This window comes from Carettochelys insculpta, chromosome 2 (assembly GCF_033958435.1).
Source record: "Carettochelys insculpta isolate YL-2023 chromosome 2, ASM3395843v1, whole genome shotgun sequence".
NCBI lineage: Eukaryota > Metazoa > Chordata > Testudines > Carettochelyidae > Carettochelys > Carettochelys insculpta.
The window spans coordinates 273560791-273582086 of record NC_134138.1 but is presented as its reverse complement, the minus strand read 5'-3'; the positions used below and the strand labels follow the sequence as shown (position 1 = coordinate 273582086).

At 49.2% G+C, this 21296-nt stretch overlaps 1 protein-coding gene across 1 annotated transcript in view; it reads left to right on the top strand.

The window, feature by feature from the left end:
* HHATL (hedgehog acyltransferase like) overlaps positions 1–21296 on the top strand; it is a 39099-nt gene that overhangs the window by 4352 nt on the left and 13451 nt on the right. The window contains exons 2-6 of the mRNA XM_074986334.1: positions 10144–10289; positions 11827–11894; positions 12711–12824; positions 15417–15611; positions 17210–17419. Coding sequence (XP_074842435.1) covers positions 10184–10289; positions 11827–11894; positions 12711–12824; positions 15417–15611; positions 17210–17419 — 693 coding nt within the window. The 5' untranslated portion in view covers positions 10144–10183. The remainder of the gene's footprint in view (positions 1–10143; positions 10290–11826; positions 11895–12710; positions 12825–15416; positions 15612–17209; positions 17420–21296) is intronic.

Below are 21296 nucleotides of genomic sequence, written 5' to 3'. Positions count from 1 at the left end.
CAGCGACTGATCTGCCCTGACTGGGTCAAAGAGAGGTTCCAGCTTTTAAAAATTCAATTGAAGAAAAAGTCTGCCAGAGGCAAAAACTTTACACATTCGCCCTGGAATGAGGGGGTGGCACAGCTCGGCTTTACTGCAGCTCATCCAAGCGGTGCCCTTCCTTAGCCCCTTTAAAGTTCACTCTGCTAAAGTTACCGAGTGCCTGGGATTAACTGCTCCCCTGCCGGTCTCTGTTTTTTGCATCTGCTGCCTGGCTTCCCTCTGTGCACATCTCCCTGCCTGGGCCAGGAGCCTTCCAGCTCACCAACCTAGAGTACCTCAGGTCTGGTGGCTGGGTCAGGCTCAGGGTCCAACTGCTTATCCTGTCTGGGGTCGGGAAGGGTCAGGACCCTGCGGGGCTTTCTCCTTCCTCTGCAGCATGGGGCAGGGGTCACTTGCTGGTTTGCACTAGAGCAAATGGAGGGCTCCCTGTAACTCGAAGTGTCTCTGTCATGCTTTGGGGACATCAGTAACTCAGCCAGAGGTTCTGGGGCTGTGACTGTGGTGGGTGGATGAGGGTCTGGAGCCAGCAATGGCCAGGAAGTCAGAGTAGAGGATGGTAATGGTCCCTCTTGGCCATCAAGTCAAGCCCATGAGACGGCTACTGTAATGGAGCCATGGAGAGAGACTGCCCATGCTTATTCCTTCAGCACTGGCTGAACATGATCCATGGAAGGCGCAGGGTCTCAGGAAAGCCAACACGCTCCGAGCAGTTACTCACTGCATCTCTCCAGCTACTGATAAGCACATTCCATCACGCCCGCCCTGCCAGATCTGCCTTCGCAGCCCTTACAGCACAGTGCTGGGTAGCTCAGCTGTGCGGAGTGGGAGTGTTTGGGTACAAATGTCCCCCTCGCTGACACAGCAGGGAGTGGGGAACGCCACACACGTGTCCATCCCACTTCAGGTTTTCATGGTCTTGATGACTCTGGATGCCCTAGGTCCAGCCCTGAAATATGCGATCCCGTCTAACATTACGCAAGCTACATACTATACTTTACAAACTAATGTCCTTCCCAAGACTGACTCGCTCGATACGGGGGCCATTATCAGGTACCTGTTGCGTACAATGCTCTGCCATGGTAATCATATGCTGCCTGTCTATTGACAATGATGCCAAATACATTGGCCATTACACCCCTTTCATTGTCCCTCTTCTCTGCCAGCTACACATGCGACCTTGCCAGTGAAGTAATATCCTCCTGCGTGTGACTGCCAGCTATTCCCAGTATCTGGAGTCCAACATGCTGTGCAGTGATCAGCTATCTGCTACATGCGGGCCATAAGGGAAAGCCTTGCTATGGGACTGACTAACAGGGGTAGTTACTGAAGTGGACAGCAGCAGACCACAGCAGCCCTCTGGCAATTTCCTGATACAACGGCAGCTCCCCAGACTTTTGTTATTTATTACAAATTGTGTTATGGCACTGTTCAAAGGCCCCAGTCGGAAATCAGGGCCCCATCCTCATAGCTGCTGCACAAATGCAGAGAAACAAGGGCCCCAGCCCAGGCTCTGAGAGAGATTCCGACTTGTTGAGAGGGGAGTTATCGGCCAGAGCCTCGTCTCAAAAAAGCTGTGTCAGCACTGGAAAAGGTTCAGAAAAGGGCAACCAAATGAGGATGGGATTTGGACTTGGCCCCATGGGGGGAGGGATAGCTCCATGGTTTGAACATTGCCCTACTAAACCTAGGATTGTGAGCTCAGTCCTTGAGGAGAGTATTTAGGGATTGGGGCAAATAGATGTCAGGGGTGGTGCTTGGTGCTGCCAAGGGGGTAGGAGACTGGACTAGATGACCTTCCAGCTCTAGGAGATGTGTGTAATCTTAGAAGAACCAGAGACTAAGGGGACTTGATAGAGGTCTATAAAATCATGGCAGGTCTGGAAAAAGTAAATAAGGAAAAGTTATTTACTTGTTGCCCTAACAAAAGAACTAGGGGTCACCACATGAAATTAATGGGTAGCAGGTTTAAAACTAACAAAAGGACATTTTTCCTCATGCAGCACATGGTTGGCCTGTGGAATTTCTTGACAGAGGAGGTTGTGAAGACCAGGATTTTAACAGGGTTCAAAAAAGAGCTAGATAAATTCATGGAGGTTACGTCCATCAATGGCTGTTAGCCCAGATAGGAATGGTGTCTTTATCCTCTGTTTGTCAGAGGTTGGAAAGGGATGATAGGAAAGGGATTGCTTCGGTGATTACCTGTTTTGTTCACTCCTTCTGGGGCACCTGGCATTGGCCTCTGTCAGAAGACAGGATACTGGGCTTGATGGACCGCGGCTGTTCTTATGTTTTATCTACCAGAGCCTGTCCCCAGTATTTCTGGGGAAACCCAGGCCAAGTGGAATGGCCAACGTTTTCTCACTTGATTGCCAATTTTAGGCACCAAAAAAGTGGTTTAGCCCCCAAACATGTGGCCTCTTGGTTGAGAATTGCCGAGCTCTCTACAGCTCTCACTGATGCCAGTGCATTAGACTTCTGCCTAGGAAAGGACTCTCTTGCATGTCAAAGTCACAGATTTTCACCTGTGCCTGAGCCACAGCGACTGTGTTACAGCTCTAGCAGACAGCCTGGCTCTGTAGGTACCAGGTTAAAACCCCCAGGGTTGACCAAGATTTCAGCTGGTACTTCCTCAGGATCCATGCCTGTGTAACCCTTCCATCTGGTGGAGGCAGCAGCAGCCAGGGCCGCGTTTAATATGTAAGGGTTCCTCTCCATCGATCCAACACAAAACTGGCTTGAGTTCCCACTTAGTAACCTGGGAAATTCACACCCCAGCCTTGGGCACTTCGAGAGGTGGTGCTTTGCCAAGCACCAGCCTAGCCTCTGAGTGCAGAAGAGAACATTGAATGAAAAGGAGAGAGGTAACTTGGCTTGGATTTGGGAAAATACCACAAACATAAACCCTGAGTAAAAGTCCCACCCTACCTTGGCTGAGCAGTGTCCATTTTCTCCTCCAATTCTCAGATCCAGCAATCTAAATGTCCCCTTCGCTTGCCCGACCCTCCCCTGCACCCCGCTGACAGTTACTGCCCTTTGTGAAGATCCAGCATTTAGGGGTGCATCTTGCCATCCTCCCACTCACTGCTCTCCGCTGCCGTTCTGCTGGCTGCTCATCATGCCTCTCCGCTGCCACCCTGCTGGCTGCTCATCATGCCTCTCTGCTGCCACCTTGCTGGCTGTTCATTACGCCTCTTCACTGCTGCCTCGCTGGCTGCTCATTTCACCTTTCACCTCCTGGCTGTCAGCCACCATCCATCACTGGGCTGAGACTTCTACTCATCAGTCTCAATTAATTGCCATCTCAGGGACTTTAACTCTCAGCAGGCAGGGTAATAGCTCCAACATAATCAGCTTAAGGGAAAGACCAAGGCAAGACCAAGCCAGTCCAGTACCACCACCATCACAATGGGAAGGGATGACCTGGAAGATGTGGACATGTTCACCTACTTGAGGAGTATTATGGACAGAGATGGAGGAACCGACAAGGATATTGATGCCAAGATAGGGAAAGCAACAGCTGCATTCAAGACTCTTCATCCCATATGGAGTTCACAAATACTATCTTGCAAAGACAAAACTGCAGACCTTCAACACAAACCCGAAGAGTGTGCTCTTGTATGGATGCACCAGACATTCCTAAGCAGAAGCTTGAAGTGCATCCTTCACATCAAATGGCAAGACCTGTCACAAATGAGGAGCTTTGGACCAGAGCAGGACAAGGACGACCTGACATTCCATTCAAGAGAAGGAAGTGGGGATGGTGAGGCCACACTCTCAGGAAACCATCATCCAGCATAGTCTGCCAAGCTCTCCCATGGAACCCGCAAGGTTCAAAGGAGGAAGTTGACATAATAGGCATCTCAGAAACATGGTGGAATGAGGACAATCAGTGGGACACTATCATACCGGGATATAAATTATATCGGAAAGACAGAACAGGTCGTGCGGGTGGCGGAGTGGTACTATATGTGAAGGATAATATAGAATCAAATGAAGTAAAAATCCTAAAGGAATCAAAATGTTCCATAGAATCATTATGGATAACAATTCATTCCTCTAATATGAATATGGCATTAGGAATATATTACCGACCACCTAACCAGGACAGTGATAGTGATGCTGAAATGTTAAGGGAGATTAGAGAGGCTATCAAAATAAAAAACACAGTAATAATAGGAGATTTCAATTATCCCCATATTGATTGGGTGCATGTCACCTCAGGACGGGATTCAGAGATTAAATTTCTTGATGCCTTAAATGACTGCTTCTTGGAGCAGCTAGTACAGGAACCCACAAGGGGAGAGTCGATTCTCGATCTAGTCTTGACTGGAACGCAGGATCTGGTCCAAGAGGTAACTGTTACTGGACCGCTTGGAAATAGTGACCACAATATAATAACTTTTAATATTCCTGTGTTGGGAAGAACACCGCAGCGGTCAAACACTCTGGCATTTAATTTCAAAAAGGGGAATTACACTAAAATGAGGAAGCTAGTTAAACAGAAACTAAAAGGTAGAGTAATTAAACTAAAATCCCTGGAAGCTGCATGGAAACTGTTTAAAGACACCATACTAGAGGCCCAACTTAAATGTATACCCCAAATAAAAAAACACAGAAAGAGACCTAACAAAGAACCACCATGGCTAAACAGCCATGTTAAAAAGGCAGTGAGAGAGAAAAGGGCAGCTTTTAAAAAGTGGAAGTCAAATCCTAGTGAGGAAAATAGAAAGGAACATAAACACTCCCAAATTAACCGTCATAATGTAGTAAGAAAAGCCAAAAAAGAGTTTGAGGAACAGCTAGCCAAAAATTCAAAAAACAATAGTAAAATGTTTTTTAAATACATTAGAAGCAGGAAGCCTGCTAAAAAAGCAGTGGGGCCCTTGGATGATAAAGATATAAAAGGAGCGATCAAGGAAGACAGTGCCATTGCGGAGCGATTAAATGATTTCTTTGCTTCAGTCTTCACGGCTGAAGATGTTACAGAGGTTCCTAAATCTGAGCCAGCCTTTTTAGGCGACAAATCTGAGGAACTCACTCAGATTGAAGTGACATTAGAGGAGGTTTTGGAATTAATTGATAAGCTGAATAGTAACAAGTCTCCAGGACCAGATGGCATTCACCCAAGGGTTCTGAAAGAACTCAAATGTGAAATTGCGGAGTTATTAACAGTGGTTTGTAACCTATCCTTTAAATCCACTTTGGTACCAAATGACTGGAAGACGGCCAATATAACACCAATATTTAAAAAAGGCTCTAGAGGAGATCCTGGCAATTATAGACCGATAAGTTTAACATCAGTACCAGGTAAATTAGTAGAAACACTAGTAAAGAGTAAAATTAGTAAACTAGTAAAGAGTAAAATTGCAAGGCACATAGAAGAGCACGAATTGTTGGGCAAAAGTCAGCATGGTTTCTGCAGAGGGAAGTCGTGTCTGTCTAATCTATTAGAATTCTTTGAAGGGGTTAATAAACATGCGGACAAGGGGCACCCAGTGGACATAATATACCTAGATTTCCAGAAAGCCTTTGACACGGTCCCACACCAAAGGCTTTTATGTAAATTAGGTGGTCATGGGATAGGAGGAAAGGTCCTTTCATGGATCGGGAATTGGTTAAAAGACAGAAAACAAAGGGTTGGAATAAATGGTAAATTTTCACAATGGAGCGGGGTAACTAGTGGTGTTCCCCAGGGCTCAGTCCTGGGACCGATCCTGTTCAACTTGTTCATCAATGATCTAGAAAATGAGGTAAGCAGTGAGGTGGCAAAGTTTGCAGATGACACCAAGTTGTTCAGGACAGTCAAAAGCAAAAGGGATTGTGAAGAACTACAAAAAGATCTCAGCAAACTGAGTGATTGGGCAGCAAAATGGCAAATGAAATTTAATGTGGGTAAGTGTAAGGTAATGCATGTTGGAAAAAATAACCCAAATTACACGTACTACATGATGGGGTCAAATTTAGCTACGACAGATCAGGAAAGGGATCTTGGAGTTATAGTGGATAGTTCTCTGAAGACATCCACGCAGTGTGCAGCGGCAGTTAGTAAGGCAAATAGGATGTTAGGAATTATTAAAAAAGGGATCGATAATAAGACAAAAGATATCATACTTCCCCTATATAAAACTATGGTACGCCCACATCTCGAGTACTGCGTGCAGATGTGGTCTCCTCACCTCAAAAAAGATATATTGGCATTAGAAAAGGTTCAGAAAAGGGCGACTAAGATGATTAGGGGCTTGGAAAGGGTCCCATATGGGGAGAGGCTAGAGAGACTGGGACTTTTCAGTTTGGAAAAGAGGCGATTGAGGGGCGATATGATAGAGGTATATAAAATCATGAATGGTGTGGAGAAAGTGAATATAGAAAAATTATTTACCTTTTCCCATAATACAAGAACTAGGGGACACCAAATGAAATTGATGGGTAGTAGGTTCAAAACTAATAAAAGGAAATTTTTCTTCACACAGCGCACAGTCAACCTGTGGAACTCCTTGCCCGAGGAGGCTGTGAAGGCCAGGACTCTATTAGGGTTTAAAAAAGAGCTTGATAAATTTTTGCAGGTCAGGTCCATAAATGGCTATTAGCCAGGGATAAAGTATGGTGCCCTAGCCTTCATAACAAGGGCAGGAGATGGATGGCAGGAGATAAATCACTTGTCTTCTGTTCTCCTTCTCTGGGGCACCTGGCATTGGCCACCGTCGGCAGATGGGATGCTGGGCTTGATGGACCTTTGGTCTGACCCAGTATGGCCATTCTTATGTAAGGGAAGTGTGAAACAGGAAGACCTCAGACAACGTGGAGAAGAGCTACTGAGACTGAAAGTCAACAGCTGGGGTACGCCTGGGTTCAGCTAGAAGTTTTGTCCTGAGACAGAGTGAAGTGGAGGAGACTCGTAGATGACCGGTGCTCCACCTGGAGTATAAGGGGTTAATCAATAAATCAATTAGATTAAGAAAGAGACTTAATAATGCCTATTTAACTCTGCTCTTTGAAGAGGGTGAAGGGGAGCACGTCAAACCAATCTAGGCAGTACCCCCCGTGGGCAGCACGTAGCCTTCTGACTAGAACAACCTACCTTCACCCTTCTTACTCCGAGAGATCTCTGAAAGTCCAGCCCTGGCTTAGCGAGATTCTTTCTGCTAACGGCGAGCTATTTGCTAGGGAACAAATGTAGTGCAGTTCTGCGTTGCTGTATTCCCACAACAATTACAAAGACTAGTAACCACATTTTAGCTGTCCCTGCATTTAATGCCATCATAGCTGCTGATAGGTCACAAATTAAGTTGATTACGATGAGCAAAATATCTCTCCATCTGCTGAACATCGAACAGTTCCAAGCAATGCCAGAGCAGACTATATTGACATAGATACACTCAGGGTCTCTCCTTCACTTCGAGCTAGCTGTCAGAGAAGCATTCCTTCAGATCCTGCTTACTCCTGTCTGCCCCTGTGTGGCTCAGAGGCCTGCATTCCCCCTCTGGTCCTGTCCCGCTGCCAGCATGCACTGGGAGGGGCCCTGCCACAGGGTGGAGCCTGGACACACACACACACACACACACACACACACACACACACACACACACACACACACACACACACACACACACACACACACACAGAGTTCTATGCATCTTTGGAAAGAGTTTCTGTGCTTAGGCAATTTTCCAGCTGCAGGTTTATGATCTTCACCCTCATTGTGGCAACTCTCTACTCCAAGGAAAAACACCAACATGGGTGAGTAGGGGACAGATGGTTTAAATGAAAAGAAGTAGCCAGAGGCCAAGCAATGAGGCAGGGGTCTACAATCTATTCAGAGGTGGAAAAAGTACCCCAAGAGTTACTTGAGTAAAAGTACAACTGCTGGGGGGTGTACTTAAGTACAAGTCACTGGTGTCCCTCTAGAAAATGACTTGAGTAAAAGTACACACACATCACATCTAGATTGTGCTCAAGTATCCACAAGTGAAAGCAGCTGCACTTTTACTCAATTAACTTTTTGGGTACTGTGTCTGCCTATGTATCAGAGAGGTAGCCATGTTAGTCTATCTTCGAGAACAACAAGAAGGCCTGTGGCACCTTATAGACTAGCAGATATTTTGGAGCACAAGTGTTCGTGGGCAAAGACCCACTTCGTCAGATGCATGAGTGTGGGAGGGGAGTTTCAGAGGGAGATTTAAAGAGTGGGATCCCCGTAAAAGTGAGGACCAGAGCTCACAAGTCTGTTCAGTCAAGGTGGAAATGGCCCATTATCAGTAGTAGTAGTAGGTATCAAAAGAGGAAAAAACAAGTCAGATCAGACAGGGGGGATGTGGCCCATTGTCAGAGTCTAATGTGGAGAGGTTAACACTCAGGGCAGAGAAACTGCTTTTGTAAGGGGCCAACCACTCCCAGTCTCTGTTTAATCCTTGGTTGATGGAGTCAAATTTGAGAATAAATTGCAGCTCAGAGATTTCGCTCTCCATTTGATTTTTGAAATTTCTTTGTTTTAGGACTGCTCCTTTTAAATCGGTTACTGAGTGTCCAGGGAGACTGAAATGGTCTCCCACAAGTTTCTGTACATTACCATTTCTGATGTCTGATTTATGTCCATTTATTCTTTTATGTAGAGACTGTCCAGTTTGGCCAATGTAAATTGCAGTGCAGCATTGCTGGCACATGATGGCATATATTATATTAGTAGATGTGCAGGTAAAGGAGCCCCTGATGGTATGGTTGATGTTAGGTCCTGTGATGATGTCACTGTATGTGAGCAGAGTTGGCAGCGAGGTTTGTTGCAGGGGTAGGTTCTAGGTTTAGCGTTACTGTGCTGTGATCTGTAGTTGCTGGTGACAATGTCTGCCTATGGTTCTCAGAGCTACATGCAGTTCAAGGCTCCAGCTGCAACCATCTATTAGATAGGTGTTCCCTGTCCTTGCCTGTATCCCAGAAGCACCCAGTACTCATATAAGAAGGCAGCAGGGTACAGAGGATAATCCACTAGGCTGGGAGCTGGGTTCTCTTCCTCACTGCTCTGAGTGCCAAGGGAATGATGATACCTGCCTTCTTGTACACAGAGCCCTGAGATCTCGGTGTGAAAAGTACCACTCAGGGGAAAGTCAGTGAAGTAGAGGATGAGCAGATTGGCCTCCCAGCTCCACAGACGAGGCTGGAGCCAGCCTGAGGGAGGAGACAAAACGGGGAGATGGCTCCTGCCTTGGAGCAGGTGGGAGAGATGCTATTACTTTGTAATGGCCTGAAGTGTTTCTCTTGGGACAGCCCAGAACTCACGCAGTAGGGTTCTGCTGTGGCTTGCTGCTTGGCCATCACCGGATGAAGCAGCCCGACAAAGCTGTGTAGTCCCATCTTGGGGAAAGGGTTAATAACCCAGTGCTTGCAGCATGGACTCCACAGAAGTCCGGCACTGAGTGCCACGTGCTGCTGACCATGCCTGCTCCCAACAGAAGGCGAAGGGGTGGCGTTGGCAGTGATTGACTGGAAGGGACTATTACAGCAGCAAGGAGCATGAGAGCTGTATTGGACTGGATGAAGAGGCAAATGCCATCCCCTGGGATATTTAAAACCAGAATGGCCCAACCGCTGTAAGGAACAACCCTGCACCACCACAAAGAGCAGACACAAAACTAAGCAGCCCTGGTGAATTCTGTGGGCTGCTGGAGATGGAGCGGAAGAGATGGATCATTGTTGTGTTGAGTCTAGCAACTCCGGGGCTCCAAAAATAAAGGCTGGCGGGAACCACGGGGCTGAGGAAACTCCCTGTCCTGCCAAGAAAGGGTCAGCAGAAGGCTGTGTCAGCCCGGGCTGGTAGGTAAAGGAGCGTGTCACATGATAAGACACTGCCAACAAAGTGGACCCAATCCTCCAACCTCAGATGAATGGAGAAGCTCCCATGGACTCGTGGGAGCTGAGTCAGGTCCCCAAAGCAGGTCATGCACTTATCACAGGTGAGAAAGGTCTGAGGGACTGGCTGCTTTCGCGGCAGTCCCTTCTGGTGAACTTGACTCATTCCCATGCAATGAGATCCCACATGGCCTGCGGCTGGGAAAGGCGGGTGAGCAGTTAGAGCCACAAAACCTTTTCTTTCTGTTTTCTCTCTGCCAGAGCTGGAGCCCGTTGGCTGTCGGGGCAGTAACCTACCGAGATGGGCCTCAAAGCAGCATTACCCACCTACGAGCTGGGCTTCTACGCCCTGGTCTTGACTTGTGCCGTGGTGTACAGCGGCAGTGGGATCTTCGAAGCATCGAGAGGTAATTCTCCTAATCAAAGCTAGCCAGAGACTAGCTAGCCTGGAGCTGTGCACCAGGAGTCCTGTCTGCTGCTTTGTGCATGCGCCCCGCTGCTGGGTGGGAGAAGCACGTGGCGGCAGCGGTGGTGGTGGTGAATGGTGCAGTTTGAGTTGAGGGGAACTGGGTGTGCCTGGCTCTGGGGGTGGGGAGGGGAATTGGGTTAGAGCAGGGATCTGGGTGTGCCTGGTTCTGGGGGGGTTGCATTGAGCCAGGTATTAGCTATTCTTGTTTAGATAGATAGATAAAAACAAATTTATAATATGTTGCTCTTTGCACTCTGTCCCCATAGCTCTTTGCACTCTGGCTCTCGCTCTTCGTCCCTAACTGGTTGCCCTCCCCTGGCCTATAGCAAGTTCCTAGACGGGCCGATACGTGCCTTCAAAGGGCCTTGATCATCACAAGTGCAGCACATCTTTTTCTACAACCCCAGAGACCAGGCCTGCTGAGGGCTAGGTCCTCTGCACCATAGGAATGCTCCTAGTTCTTCCTATCTGCAGCATACCATCAGGAGACATGCCCGGCTGGAGGCCCTTTGGTCTTTGCTCCTTTCTGCTGGTCCCTTTGGAAGTGCAAACCAGTCTTGCGGGGTGATCCTTCTGGGCTGAGGCTGAAGCACATGGGTGGGGTGATACGGGTGAGGCTTGCACCGCAGCTGCCTGTGAGGTCTGTTTGGAGATTAAACAGGAGGCTTAAGAGGGTGGTTGTGCCAGCCATAAATTCATACCATTAACTGGGCATAGGTATGACTGAGACTAGTACTGCCCCCAGTGGCTCAAGAAAATCCCCGTGGGGGAACACACAGAGAACAGTCAGACCAGCTGACTGAGAGCCTGACCCCTAAGCCCATTGAAATCAGCGGGGCAGTTTCTATCGACTCCAGTGGACTTTGGAGCAGGCCTGCAGGTTCCAGAAGGTGGGATTTGCTTCCAAATCCCATGGGAGTCACAGCTGTGCAGCACGCACCCCAGGTTTGGGCCCTTCACTGTTGCCTATCCGTGAGCCTGTCTGGAAGCACCCCACCCCACGTGCACTGGGGTGACTTGGAGGAGCCGGACTGATGGAGGAGTTGGCTCCTTAGGTTGGGTGGTATTTTCAGAGGTGGAGAAGAGATGTAGCCAGGCAGCTCCCATTCATTTCAACAGGGGCCACGTGGGAAACCTTTGAGAACCTCAGCTGCTTTATCTCCCATCTCTCATGCTGGCTTCTCAGATCTACCAGAAGGAGGCAACTGAGCCGGGGAACACCCCTCCCCTGCTCACACGATGCTCAGCCCCTGCACGGAGCCAGAGGTGCGGTGGCATCACCGCGCAGGCCCTGACTCAGCAATTCCCTTGTGCACACGCTGCACTTTTAAGTCTGTGCCTTGGCTCCAATGGGTGCTGAGCGTGTGCTCAAAGCTAAGGCCCTTGCGTAAGTGCTGGGCGTACCTGAGCTGTGTGCAAAAGGCAGCTTCAGCCTCCCCGGGCTTTCTGCCGGGCTAACGCCTGTTCTTTTGCAGATAACGTGAACAGAAAAGCCTTTCGGCAGAGCATAAAGCCGGGCTGGCATTACTTCGGCAGGAAAATGGTAAGCAACCAACGGTGCCAACAGCTGCTGCGGGCCCTGGGGCAAGCTGGGAAGGGGCCCGGGCTCCCCCCCCGGAAAGGGAGGAGCCAAAGACAGGGAGTAGGGCCTAGGTCAGTCAGCCCTCAGCACCACAGTGCTGGACCCCCCACCCCAAGCCCCTCTCTCCCTCACAGCCGTGTAGAGTGGTGGAGCAGCCCTGACACAGCATTTCAAAGGGACGCGAAGCTCAGGGCCCCTTTAGAACACCAGGCCTGGAGGCAACTCCCCACCCCGCCCCTTGGCAGGCCTGCAAGCAACCCAGCATCAAGCCGCGCTCAGTCATTATGTGCTTAAACTCCCACCACCCAGGCTGCTTGTGTCTCTGCACAGCCCACGTGACCCTTTCTGGTGTATGTCAAAGCAGCCGTGTCAGCCGCTAAACATCCACTCACCCCGGAGTGTATTAGTTACACAGCACAGCAAACGAGCACGAAGCCTGTCGGCACAAGCAGCCCCACCAGCGCCTGTGCAGGGGTTTAGGGGCTATATTAATAAATGTTGCGATCCACCAGTGAGAGGAAGGGCATGAAAATAACTTGTACTGGGGCCACGATCCTGTGAAGTGCCCAGGGCCCTGGGCTGCCATTGAAGTCAATGGACGTGGAAGGTGTCCAGCGCTGAGGAGCAGGTGTGTGTCCAGTAGTAAAGGAAATTTGGGAGAGCTGAAGGCTTGGGAGGAGGAGGCTACTAAGCAGGAAGTCAGAGACTGGGGGCCTTGGAGTGGCTGTGGTAGCTTTTCCGTGGCTGGGGCGTGCTGATGTGGCTCTGCTCTGACAGGACGCAGCGGACTTTGAGTGGGCGATGTGGTTCACCTCGTTCAGGAACATCATCGTCTTTGCCCTTTCAGGGCATGTCCTGTTTGCCAAGATCTGCTCCATGGCGGCTCCGCAGGTGAGCAAGGGCCACTGCCCAGATAAGGATTTAAAACCACCGGGGTGCTGCACGTGGTATCGCAAGGTGAATACAGAGCCCTTTCCTTGCTCCGTGGGCCGTAGTGCCATTTACAGTCCCAAGAAACACCATTTCCAGGGCCCGAGGGACTCCTCTGAAGGTCTGCACGTGCCTTGTGATCTGACCCGCTCTTGTGGGGCTATGGACTTGTCTACGCTTGAAATGCAACAGCACCATAGAAGTGGCACGGCAGTGCTTTAGTGTAAAAGCTGCCTCTGCAGCTGGAAGGAAATCTGTGAGGAAGTAGCTTGGTCACTGGAAGAATTCTTCTCTCAGCCTCGCGCTGTCTCAGCTGGGTCGGCTTCCTGATGCTGCTCAGGAGTGTGGATCTCACACGGTAGCTGCGTCTACACGTGCACGCTACTTCGAAGTAGCGGCAGTAACTTCGAAATAGCGCCCGTCACGTCTACACGTGTTGGGCGCTATTTCGAAGTTGAAATCGACGTTAGGCGGCGAGACGTCGAAGTCGCTAACCCCATGAGGGGATGGGAATAGCGCCCTACTTCGACGTTCAACATCGAAGTAGGGACGTGTAGACGATCCGCGTCCCGCAACATCGAAATAGCGGGGTCCTCCATGGCGGCCATCAGCTGGGGGGTTGAGAGATACTCTCTCTCCAGCCCTTGCGGGGCTCTGTGGTCACCGTGGGCAGCAGCCCTTAGCCCAGGGCTTCTGGCTGCTGCTGCTGCAGCTGGGGGTCCGTGCTGCATATACAGGGTCTGCAACTAGTTGTTGGCTCTGTGTATCTTGCACTGTTTAATGAAAGTGTGTCTGGGAGGGGCCCTTTAAGGGAGCGACTTGCTGTTGAGTCCGCCCCGTGACCCTGTCTGCAGCTGTGCCTGGCTCCCTTATTTCGATGTGTGCTACTTTGGCATGTAGACGTTCCCTCGCTGTGCCTATTTCGATGTTGGGCTGAGCAATGTCGAAGTTGAACATCGACGTTGCCAGCCCTGGAGGACGTGTAGACGTTATTCATCGAAATAGCCTATTTCGATGTCGCAACATCGAAATAAGCTATTTCGAAGTTGGGTGCACGTGTAGACGTAGCCGGTGTGGTTTATGCTGACCTAATTTTCTCATTCAGACCAGGCCTAAGCTAAAAGGGCACAACTGGCCGTGGAGAATCCACAGTCGTGGGGGTCTGAGAGAAGCAAAAAGACTCGGAACTTTGGATAATACAATAAAAACCATCTGGGTGTATTGGGGATTTGATGGGAGAGGAGGGTCCACCAGTGAATGGCTTTTAAATGTGTCCCCTTAAAAGTCCTCCAGGGCAGGGGCTGTCTGTCACTTAGGCAAGGCCACTGTAAAACTAATAACAACAGTTGGCTGTGGATGAGCGGGAAAGGAGTGGCTGCGATGGGAGAAAACCGATGAAGGAGTCTTTAGGTCTCAGTTTTACAGACAATGTGGCTTTTTTTTTTTTTTTCAATCTCTCTTTTGGGGCTGTTTTTCTACCTCTTCATCCGCTGTTTGTGTAATCAGGAGAGCTGCGTGAAAGCGGGATCCTTGCTCAGTTTTACAAGGCTGCTTCAGGAAAGGGGCGGGGAATGTTCCACTAAAACTGTTTTCCTTTTCTAAAAAGTGCCACAACCCCCCGCTACAAATCCAAGCCTTCCTGGCTCAATTACTGAAGCTCAGAGAGGACAGGGGAAGCAGTGCTTAGCGTACTAGCCTGCCACTCAGACGACACTGGGCACGTCAAGGTGGGGCCAGTTTTTGAAAGGGGTTTGGTGCGTAGCTCCCACTGATTGCAATAAGAGTTAGGTGTCCAAACATCCTTACACGCTGGGCTTTCATTTCTCTGTGGCTCCACTCCCCACCTGTGAAATGGGAATTACAGCCACTGCCCTACCTCGCTGGGCAGCTATGGGGATAGAGACGTTAAAGACTGTGAGGTGCTGGGGTACTGGAGGGCAGATGTGTACCCAGGAGACATGTTCCCCGTAAGCTGAGCACTTGGACAGCCACCCAGGAGAGATTCGGATGCTGCCCAGGTGAGCAGCAGAGCGCTCACCGCCACCCCACAGCCGGCAGCGTGTGTTTCTGTTGGTGGGGCACTTCTGCACATGCCTGAGTGCACACAACAAAATTTATTCTGCCCACAGGTGGAAAAAAAAATAGCGGGAGAGCTGCCTGAGAAGGAAATTCATTGTTTGAGTGGTGAGGCCACTGTGAGGCGACAGTGGTGTCGGCGGGGGCTAAGATGGCACCCCTGTAGGTCTAATATTACGTGCCTGGAAAAAGCCCATAATCAACTGACCAGGCTAAGTGGTCTCAGGGTGATGCTGCTCTAAGGGGACTAGTGAAACAGAAAGAGGTGCAGAAAATGCCCCCATCTTGGCTGAATGCAAAACCAGAACCCATTGACATTGGTCAGCTCTACTGCGAATCAAACAGCTCCTGTTCCCTGGCTTTGGCAGCCCCAGGGTGCAGCGGGCATCAGCGCATGGCTGAGGGGTCTATTGCCCCTGAGTGCTGGGTGTTGGACTCCCCAAGGGACAGCCTGAAGCACCTTCTCTATTCTCACAGCACAGGTCTGTGGTTTATATGCTCTACGGGATGTTGGCCGTGCTGGGCACCATGGGCAGCTCCTACCTGATGATCGTCCTCTCTCACTGTGTGGTGCTCTACTCTGTGGCGCTGGCTAAGCAGAAGTGGCTGTGCTTCGCAGCTGGGCTTTGCAGCCTGGCCTCTTTCCGGCTGGAACCCTTCAGCGCCTGGCAGGTACGTGCGGCTGGCGCTGTGAGTGTCCTTCCAGCGCCCTGCTGTTTTATTCCCAGTGGGGGCCAGGTGCCCGCACCCTTGTATTTGGGCCTATGAGTTGGTAACTTGAGTCAGACAAAAGGAAGAGTTACATGTAGGGAGGCAACATTCTCTAATGGTTAGAGGGGGTGTCGCGACTCTGGGTTCTATGCCTAGAGCTGCCACCGATGTGCTAGGGCCTGAGGCCCGTCATTTAGCCTGTCTCTGCCACAGCAGCCCGAGGGATTATAATTGTTCTAATTTAGCAAGGGACTTAAGCACCTGCGCAGGCTCTTTGAAGTGACTATAGCAGCAGTGTAGGCGTGGCCAAGGACTGGGATTCAGGCTCTGGGTGAGCTTGAGTGGCATAATTTCGCCTCCCTGTGCCTCGGTTTCCCCAACTTTTAAAATGGTACTGAGCACCTTGGCTGGTGCTTCAGGCTCTATGGCTGAAAAGCTCTGGAGATTGCTATTAAATTACAGGTTTGACCTCTGTAGTCCGGCACTCTCTCATCTGGCAACATCCATTGTTTGGCATGATTTTAGTTAGCTGGATGTCCTCTGGTTACGGGCATGTCCAAGTTTCTCAGAGTCCCATGAAGTTTGTTTACAGCCACCAGTCCTGGCTCTCAGTATGCAGTGCTGCTGTTTAGCTGTAGTTTATTCCTAAATGTCTTCTAAGAGCTCAGAGAGCAGTGGAAGTGTTAGTAATGCTGCTAGGAAACATTGACCCCCTGTGGTCTGCTAGGTCCCCAGCTCTTCTGCACATCAAACGATTTCCATAGTACATTTTTCAGGCACAAAGGTGCTAGTCTGAGTTCCCTCGGCTCAGGCCCACCCACCGCTGACAATTACTTTCTATCAGTCTAAATGCCCCTTGGCAATTTGGCAGCTGCAATTTTCCACGCAAGGCATTTGTATGGACCGGCAAGCTGTCCCCTTCCACCCTAGAGGTGGCTGCAGGTCAGTGCTGCGGGAAGGCTGCAGGTCAGCGCTGGGGGAAGGCATCCCTGTGTATAATATCCTGTAAAGATGACATTCACATTCACACCTTTTCCGAAGGCCAGCATGTCTACACGCCACCTAAGTCTGCATTGACTCACATGTGCACCACAGGCCTCGTGCTAGACTCCTGAACCATGGTGATTTTCGGCGCAGTGTCTGTGATCTTTCTGGCTGCACAAGCCAGACCATTCAAGCTAGAAATGAGGGGCAGGTTTTTTTCAATGGTGAGGGTAATCAACCGCTGGAGCAACTACCTAAGGAGGTGGTGGGGTCGCCCCAAGACTGGGTGTCTCTCAAAAAGTTAAGCTTTAGTATCAGTGGAAACTGTGGGCTGGATACAGAAATTGCAGTATGAGGCACAAGGGCTCATGTTACGTAGGAAGTCAGATTAGACCATTGTACTGGTGCTTTCTGATCTTAAATTCCATGCAGCTACGCTCGCAAAAAGCAAAGCACCGTCCAGAGGAAAACGTAGCGGAAACAAGACTGAGGAGTAGCTGCTGCCCATAGCAGCCAGCTGCACTGACGACACCCTTGCCAGCCGTGTGAGGCAGTAACTCTTCTTTTTTGTTTAGAGTGGATTGGTAACGAGAACCTTTGATCTCCAAGATGTTCTGTTTTACGGAGGAAGCGGCTTTACCATCATGCGCTGCATGAGCTTTGCCCTGGAGACCGCCGAGCGCAAGGAGGGGATTTACTCCTTCATTGACCTGCTGAAATACAATTTCTACCTCCCGTTCTTTTTCTTTGGGCCTGTCATGACCTTTGATCGATTCCATGCTCAGGTACCATCTTTGTGGCTTTCCTCCTTACGCCTCACAGAGTAGATTCCAAAGGCCCCTCAGCCCAGACTCCCTCTCTTAACCTGTAGTTTTACACCCACAAATAATCGCTGGTGCAGTTGGTTTCCTTCTGACTCCCTGTTACCTGGGCTGGGGGCACAGGTCAGGGACACAAAGCTTCATTTGTAGTGAACAAGCAGCCTGGGGAGTGGGGGGCAAGCAATTTTTTAATATTCTAATGCGGCAAACCCCAGGGTGCTGGGGCTATGGATTGCCAAGCCCAGAGGTGCCCGGACTTGCAAGCCCTGCCTGGTACAAATTAGGCACTGGCATAGGCAATGTGTGTGGAGTGCACAGGGGGCCACATGCACTCCCCCACACAACCCCCTCCAACTCACAATGAGTGCTGTGTTGCTTCCGATGAGTATGGGGACAGTCCCACCCCTCTCCTGCAGTGCAACATCCCCCAGAGAACTACTTCTAGGCAGAGCCATTCCAACTGAAGCAGTGGGGGACTATTCCTGCACCCACCAGAAGCAGCACAGCACTTCTACAGGAAGAGGCAGGCAGGGACGGAGCAGGGGATGAGAGGCTGGGTATGAGTCAAGAAGGCTAACGGCATAGTGGGCTGCATTAGGAGAATAATTTCCAGCAGATCTAGAGCGGTTATTATTCCCCTCTATTCGGCCCTGGTGAGGCCACAACTGGAGTGCTGGTCCCACAGCATAGAAAGGATGTGGACGCATTGCAGCGGGTCAAGCACAGGGCAAAGAAAATGATGAGGGGGCTGGAGCACGTGACCTGTGAGGAGAGCTTGAGGGATATGGGTTTATTTGGTCTGCAGAAGAGAAGAGTGAGGGGGGATTTGATAGCAGCCTTCAACTTCCTGAAGCGGGGGCTCTAAAGGGGATGGAGAGAGGCTTCTTCTCAGTAGTAATGGATGGCAGAACAAGGAGCAATGGTGTGAAGTTACAGTGGGGGAGGCGTAGGTTGGATATTTGGAAGAACTACTTCCCCAGGAGGGCGATGAAGCACTGGAACGTGTTACCGAGAGAGGTGGTGGAATCTCCATCCCTAGAGGTCCTGACTGGGGTGATTTAATCAGGGCTGATCCTGCTTTGGGCAGGGGGCTGGACTCGATGACCTCCTGAGGTCTTTACCAGCCCAAGGTGTCTAAGATTCTAGTGGCAGGGAAAGGGTGTTTCGTGGGCGGAGGACGGGCATGGGCAGGGAAGAATGGGGCAGGGGTGGGGCTGGGGCAGGGGCAGTGAGGGGACAGGGCCAGGGCACTTTGCTGCCCCCCCTAGAATCCTGGCACCAGTCGCCTCTGAGCACTGGTTAGATATCAAGGTGACATGAGTTGCACTGGCAATTAAATGATGGAACAAAATTGCTGGTGCAAAACGAGAAGCTGTTTGTAAAACCACCATTGGGTCACAACTTCAGCTGGGCTGTTCCTAACAAAAATAGGGGACGAAAGGTGTTCTTCTTGTGAAGTCATTGGGCTAGGATCTTGGCTTAATTCCTGGCTTTGCTACAGGCTCATTGGGCAACTTTGGACTTAGGGTTTTTGTACCTCAGTTTCCCCTTTCCGAAATGGGGTTGGGGGGGGAATTCTTCACTTCCCAGGGGCGTTGCAAGAATCAATTCATGTTTGTGAGGAGCTGAGGTACTAGAAGGGCTGGATGAAAGGCAGAAGTTGCACCTGCAGCCCTCACAGGTGTGCAGACAGCTACTCTTAAGCTCATCACCGAATAAATCATTTTGTTAGTCTTTAAAGTGCTACCTTTCTGCTGCTTTGTTCTGTTGGAGTACAGACTAAAATGGCAACCTCTCTGTTACCACTCCCCATTGGTACATGCTGTTATCCTCTTGTGCGCACGCTCACACCTTCTGCCGCTGCCAATGTAGGCTAGACATATTATACATGTGTGTCCCCCTCTGTGCCTCACATCGTGTGCTACCTTTGTATCTGTCTGTCACCCCCCATTGAATGTGGGTGACACTGCCCTCTGTTAGGCAGTCTGCAGTGGCACCTGGTCACGTCACCCTCTGGTGGCTGCAGATGAAAGAAATGATGAACTGTCGTACAAGGATTTTGGTTTAGAGGTAAAGGTAGGGGATGGAATACCTCTTATTAGACCAGCTTCTGCTGGCAAGAGAGAGAGGCCTGCAAATTGTACACAGCTAAATTTTATCTTGGCCTCATTTTCAGAGGTGCTGAGTATCTGAAGCCTCACTGAACCTACAGGAGATGGAGCTATTCTAAAGCTCAGAAAAACCCAGTCATTTATCTAGATGCCAAATTTAAAAATGGAAAAGAGAATTTTTTCAAATGGGAAGTGGTTCAGCAACTAAATATATGGATTCCTCCTGCTCCCCCATCATATGCCTGTTTTTATATATACGTACACATATTTGTACACCTCTATACACTAACGCACATACATATATTACATATGGGTCCAACCAAGAACTTATGTTTGCAAGGAAGACTTCAAAATTTATGCAGTCATCCACTAATTCTAGTCATCAGCTAACACCAAACTGTCTTTTCAGTCAAAAGAAGCAGACCCCCACAGTTCAACAGGACACTACGGTTGTGTCTACATGGCAAAATTATCTCAAAATAACAGCAGTTATTTTGAAATAACTTTGGCAGTGTCCAAATGACGCACACGCTAGTTTGAAATAAAATCAAAATAGTGGGTGTGTTATTTTGATTCCGGTACATCTCAGTCCACAAGCAATAACCCCTATTTCGAAATTGCTATATTGAAATAGGCGTTATTAAGACACAGAATAACACTTTTTTGAAATAAGCCACAATGGGGTCTGATGGCACTATTTTGAAATAGCATTAATCCTCTTCGGTGAACTGTCAAGTGGGTTGAGAACAAGAGGAGAACCAAAGCTAAGAGTCAAGGATATGTGCAAAAACGCCATGAAAAAATTCAACATGGATCCAAAATCCTGGAAAACTACATAGTCAGCTTGAAACACCTGGCGACAATTGCTATGGAAGGGCACACCATCTTTCGATAGTGTATGTGCAAGCCACACAAAAGAACTGGGTCTTAGAAGGCAAAGCTCTGAGGCTCAAGAATTTGGAAATAGACTGACATGTGGTTATTGCAATCGACTGTGCAAATCCAATCTCGGACAGATATATCATGAGAGAAGCTGCATACTCCAACAGTGCCCATAGATCCGTGCCGCTCCTGCTAACCACCGTCTTTTGAGATGAAAGGGGGCCAGAGAAGATGGACCTGGAACTGCTATTTCGAAATAGCTGAGTAGTATTTCAAAATGCATTTGTGTGTGGAAGTGTTATTTCAAAATATCTTGTTTTGGAAAAGTGCTGCTGTGTAGGTGGAGCCTAAAGGTGTAGCTACACATCAAAATTATTTTGGAATAACAGCCACTATTCTGAAATAAATTTGTAGGAGTCTCCACAATGCAACTGCTATTTCGAAATAGTGGACGGCTTATTCTGAATTTGGTAAACGTCATTCTACAAGGAATAGTGCGTAATCTGAAGTAGATATTTTGGAACAGGGGCTGTGTAGACAGGGAATAGGAGCTATTTCAAAATAAACTATAGAGTGGCCAAAGCTCTATGTCAAAACAGGCTCTATTGTGTCTGGATGCTCTCTTTCGAAATAGCTGAGTGCTAGTTCAATACAAATTTTGGCCTCTTCTACACTTGCGCTCCACTTTTGAAAGAGGCATGCAAATGAGGGAAACAGAAAATGCAAATAAGGTGCAGATTTACATAGCTGGCACCTCATTTGCATATACTTCTTTCAAAAGAGCTTCTTTTGAACAAAGAAAAGCAGCATAGACGCTTTTTTGTGGGAAGAAAGGTTCTTTCGAAGAT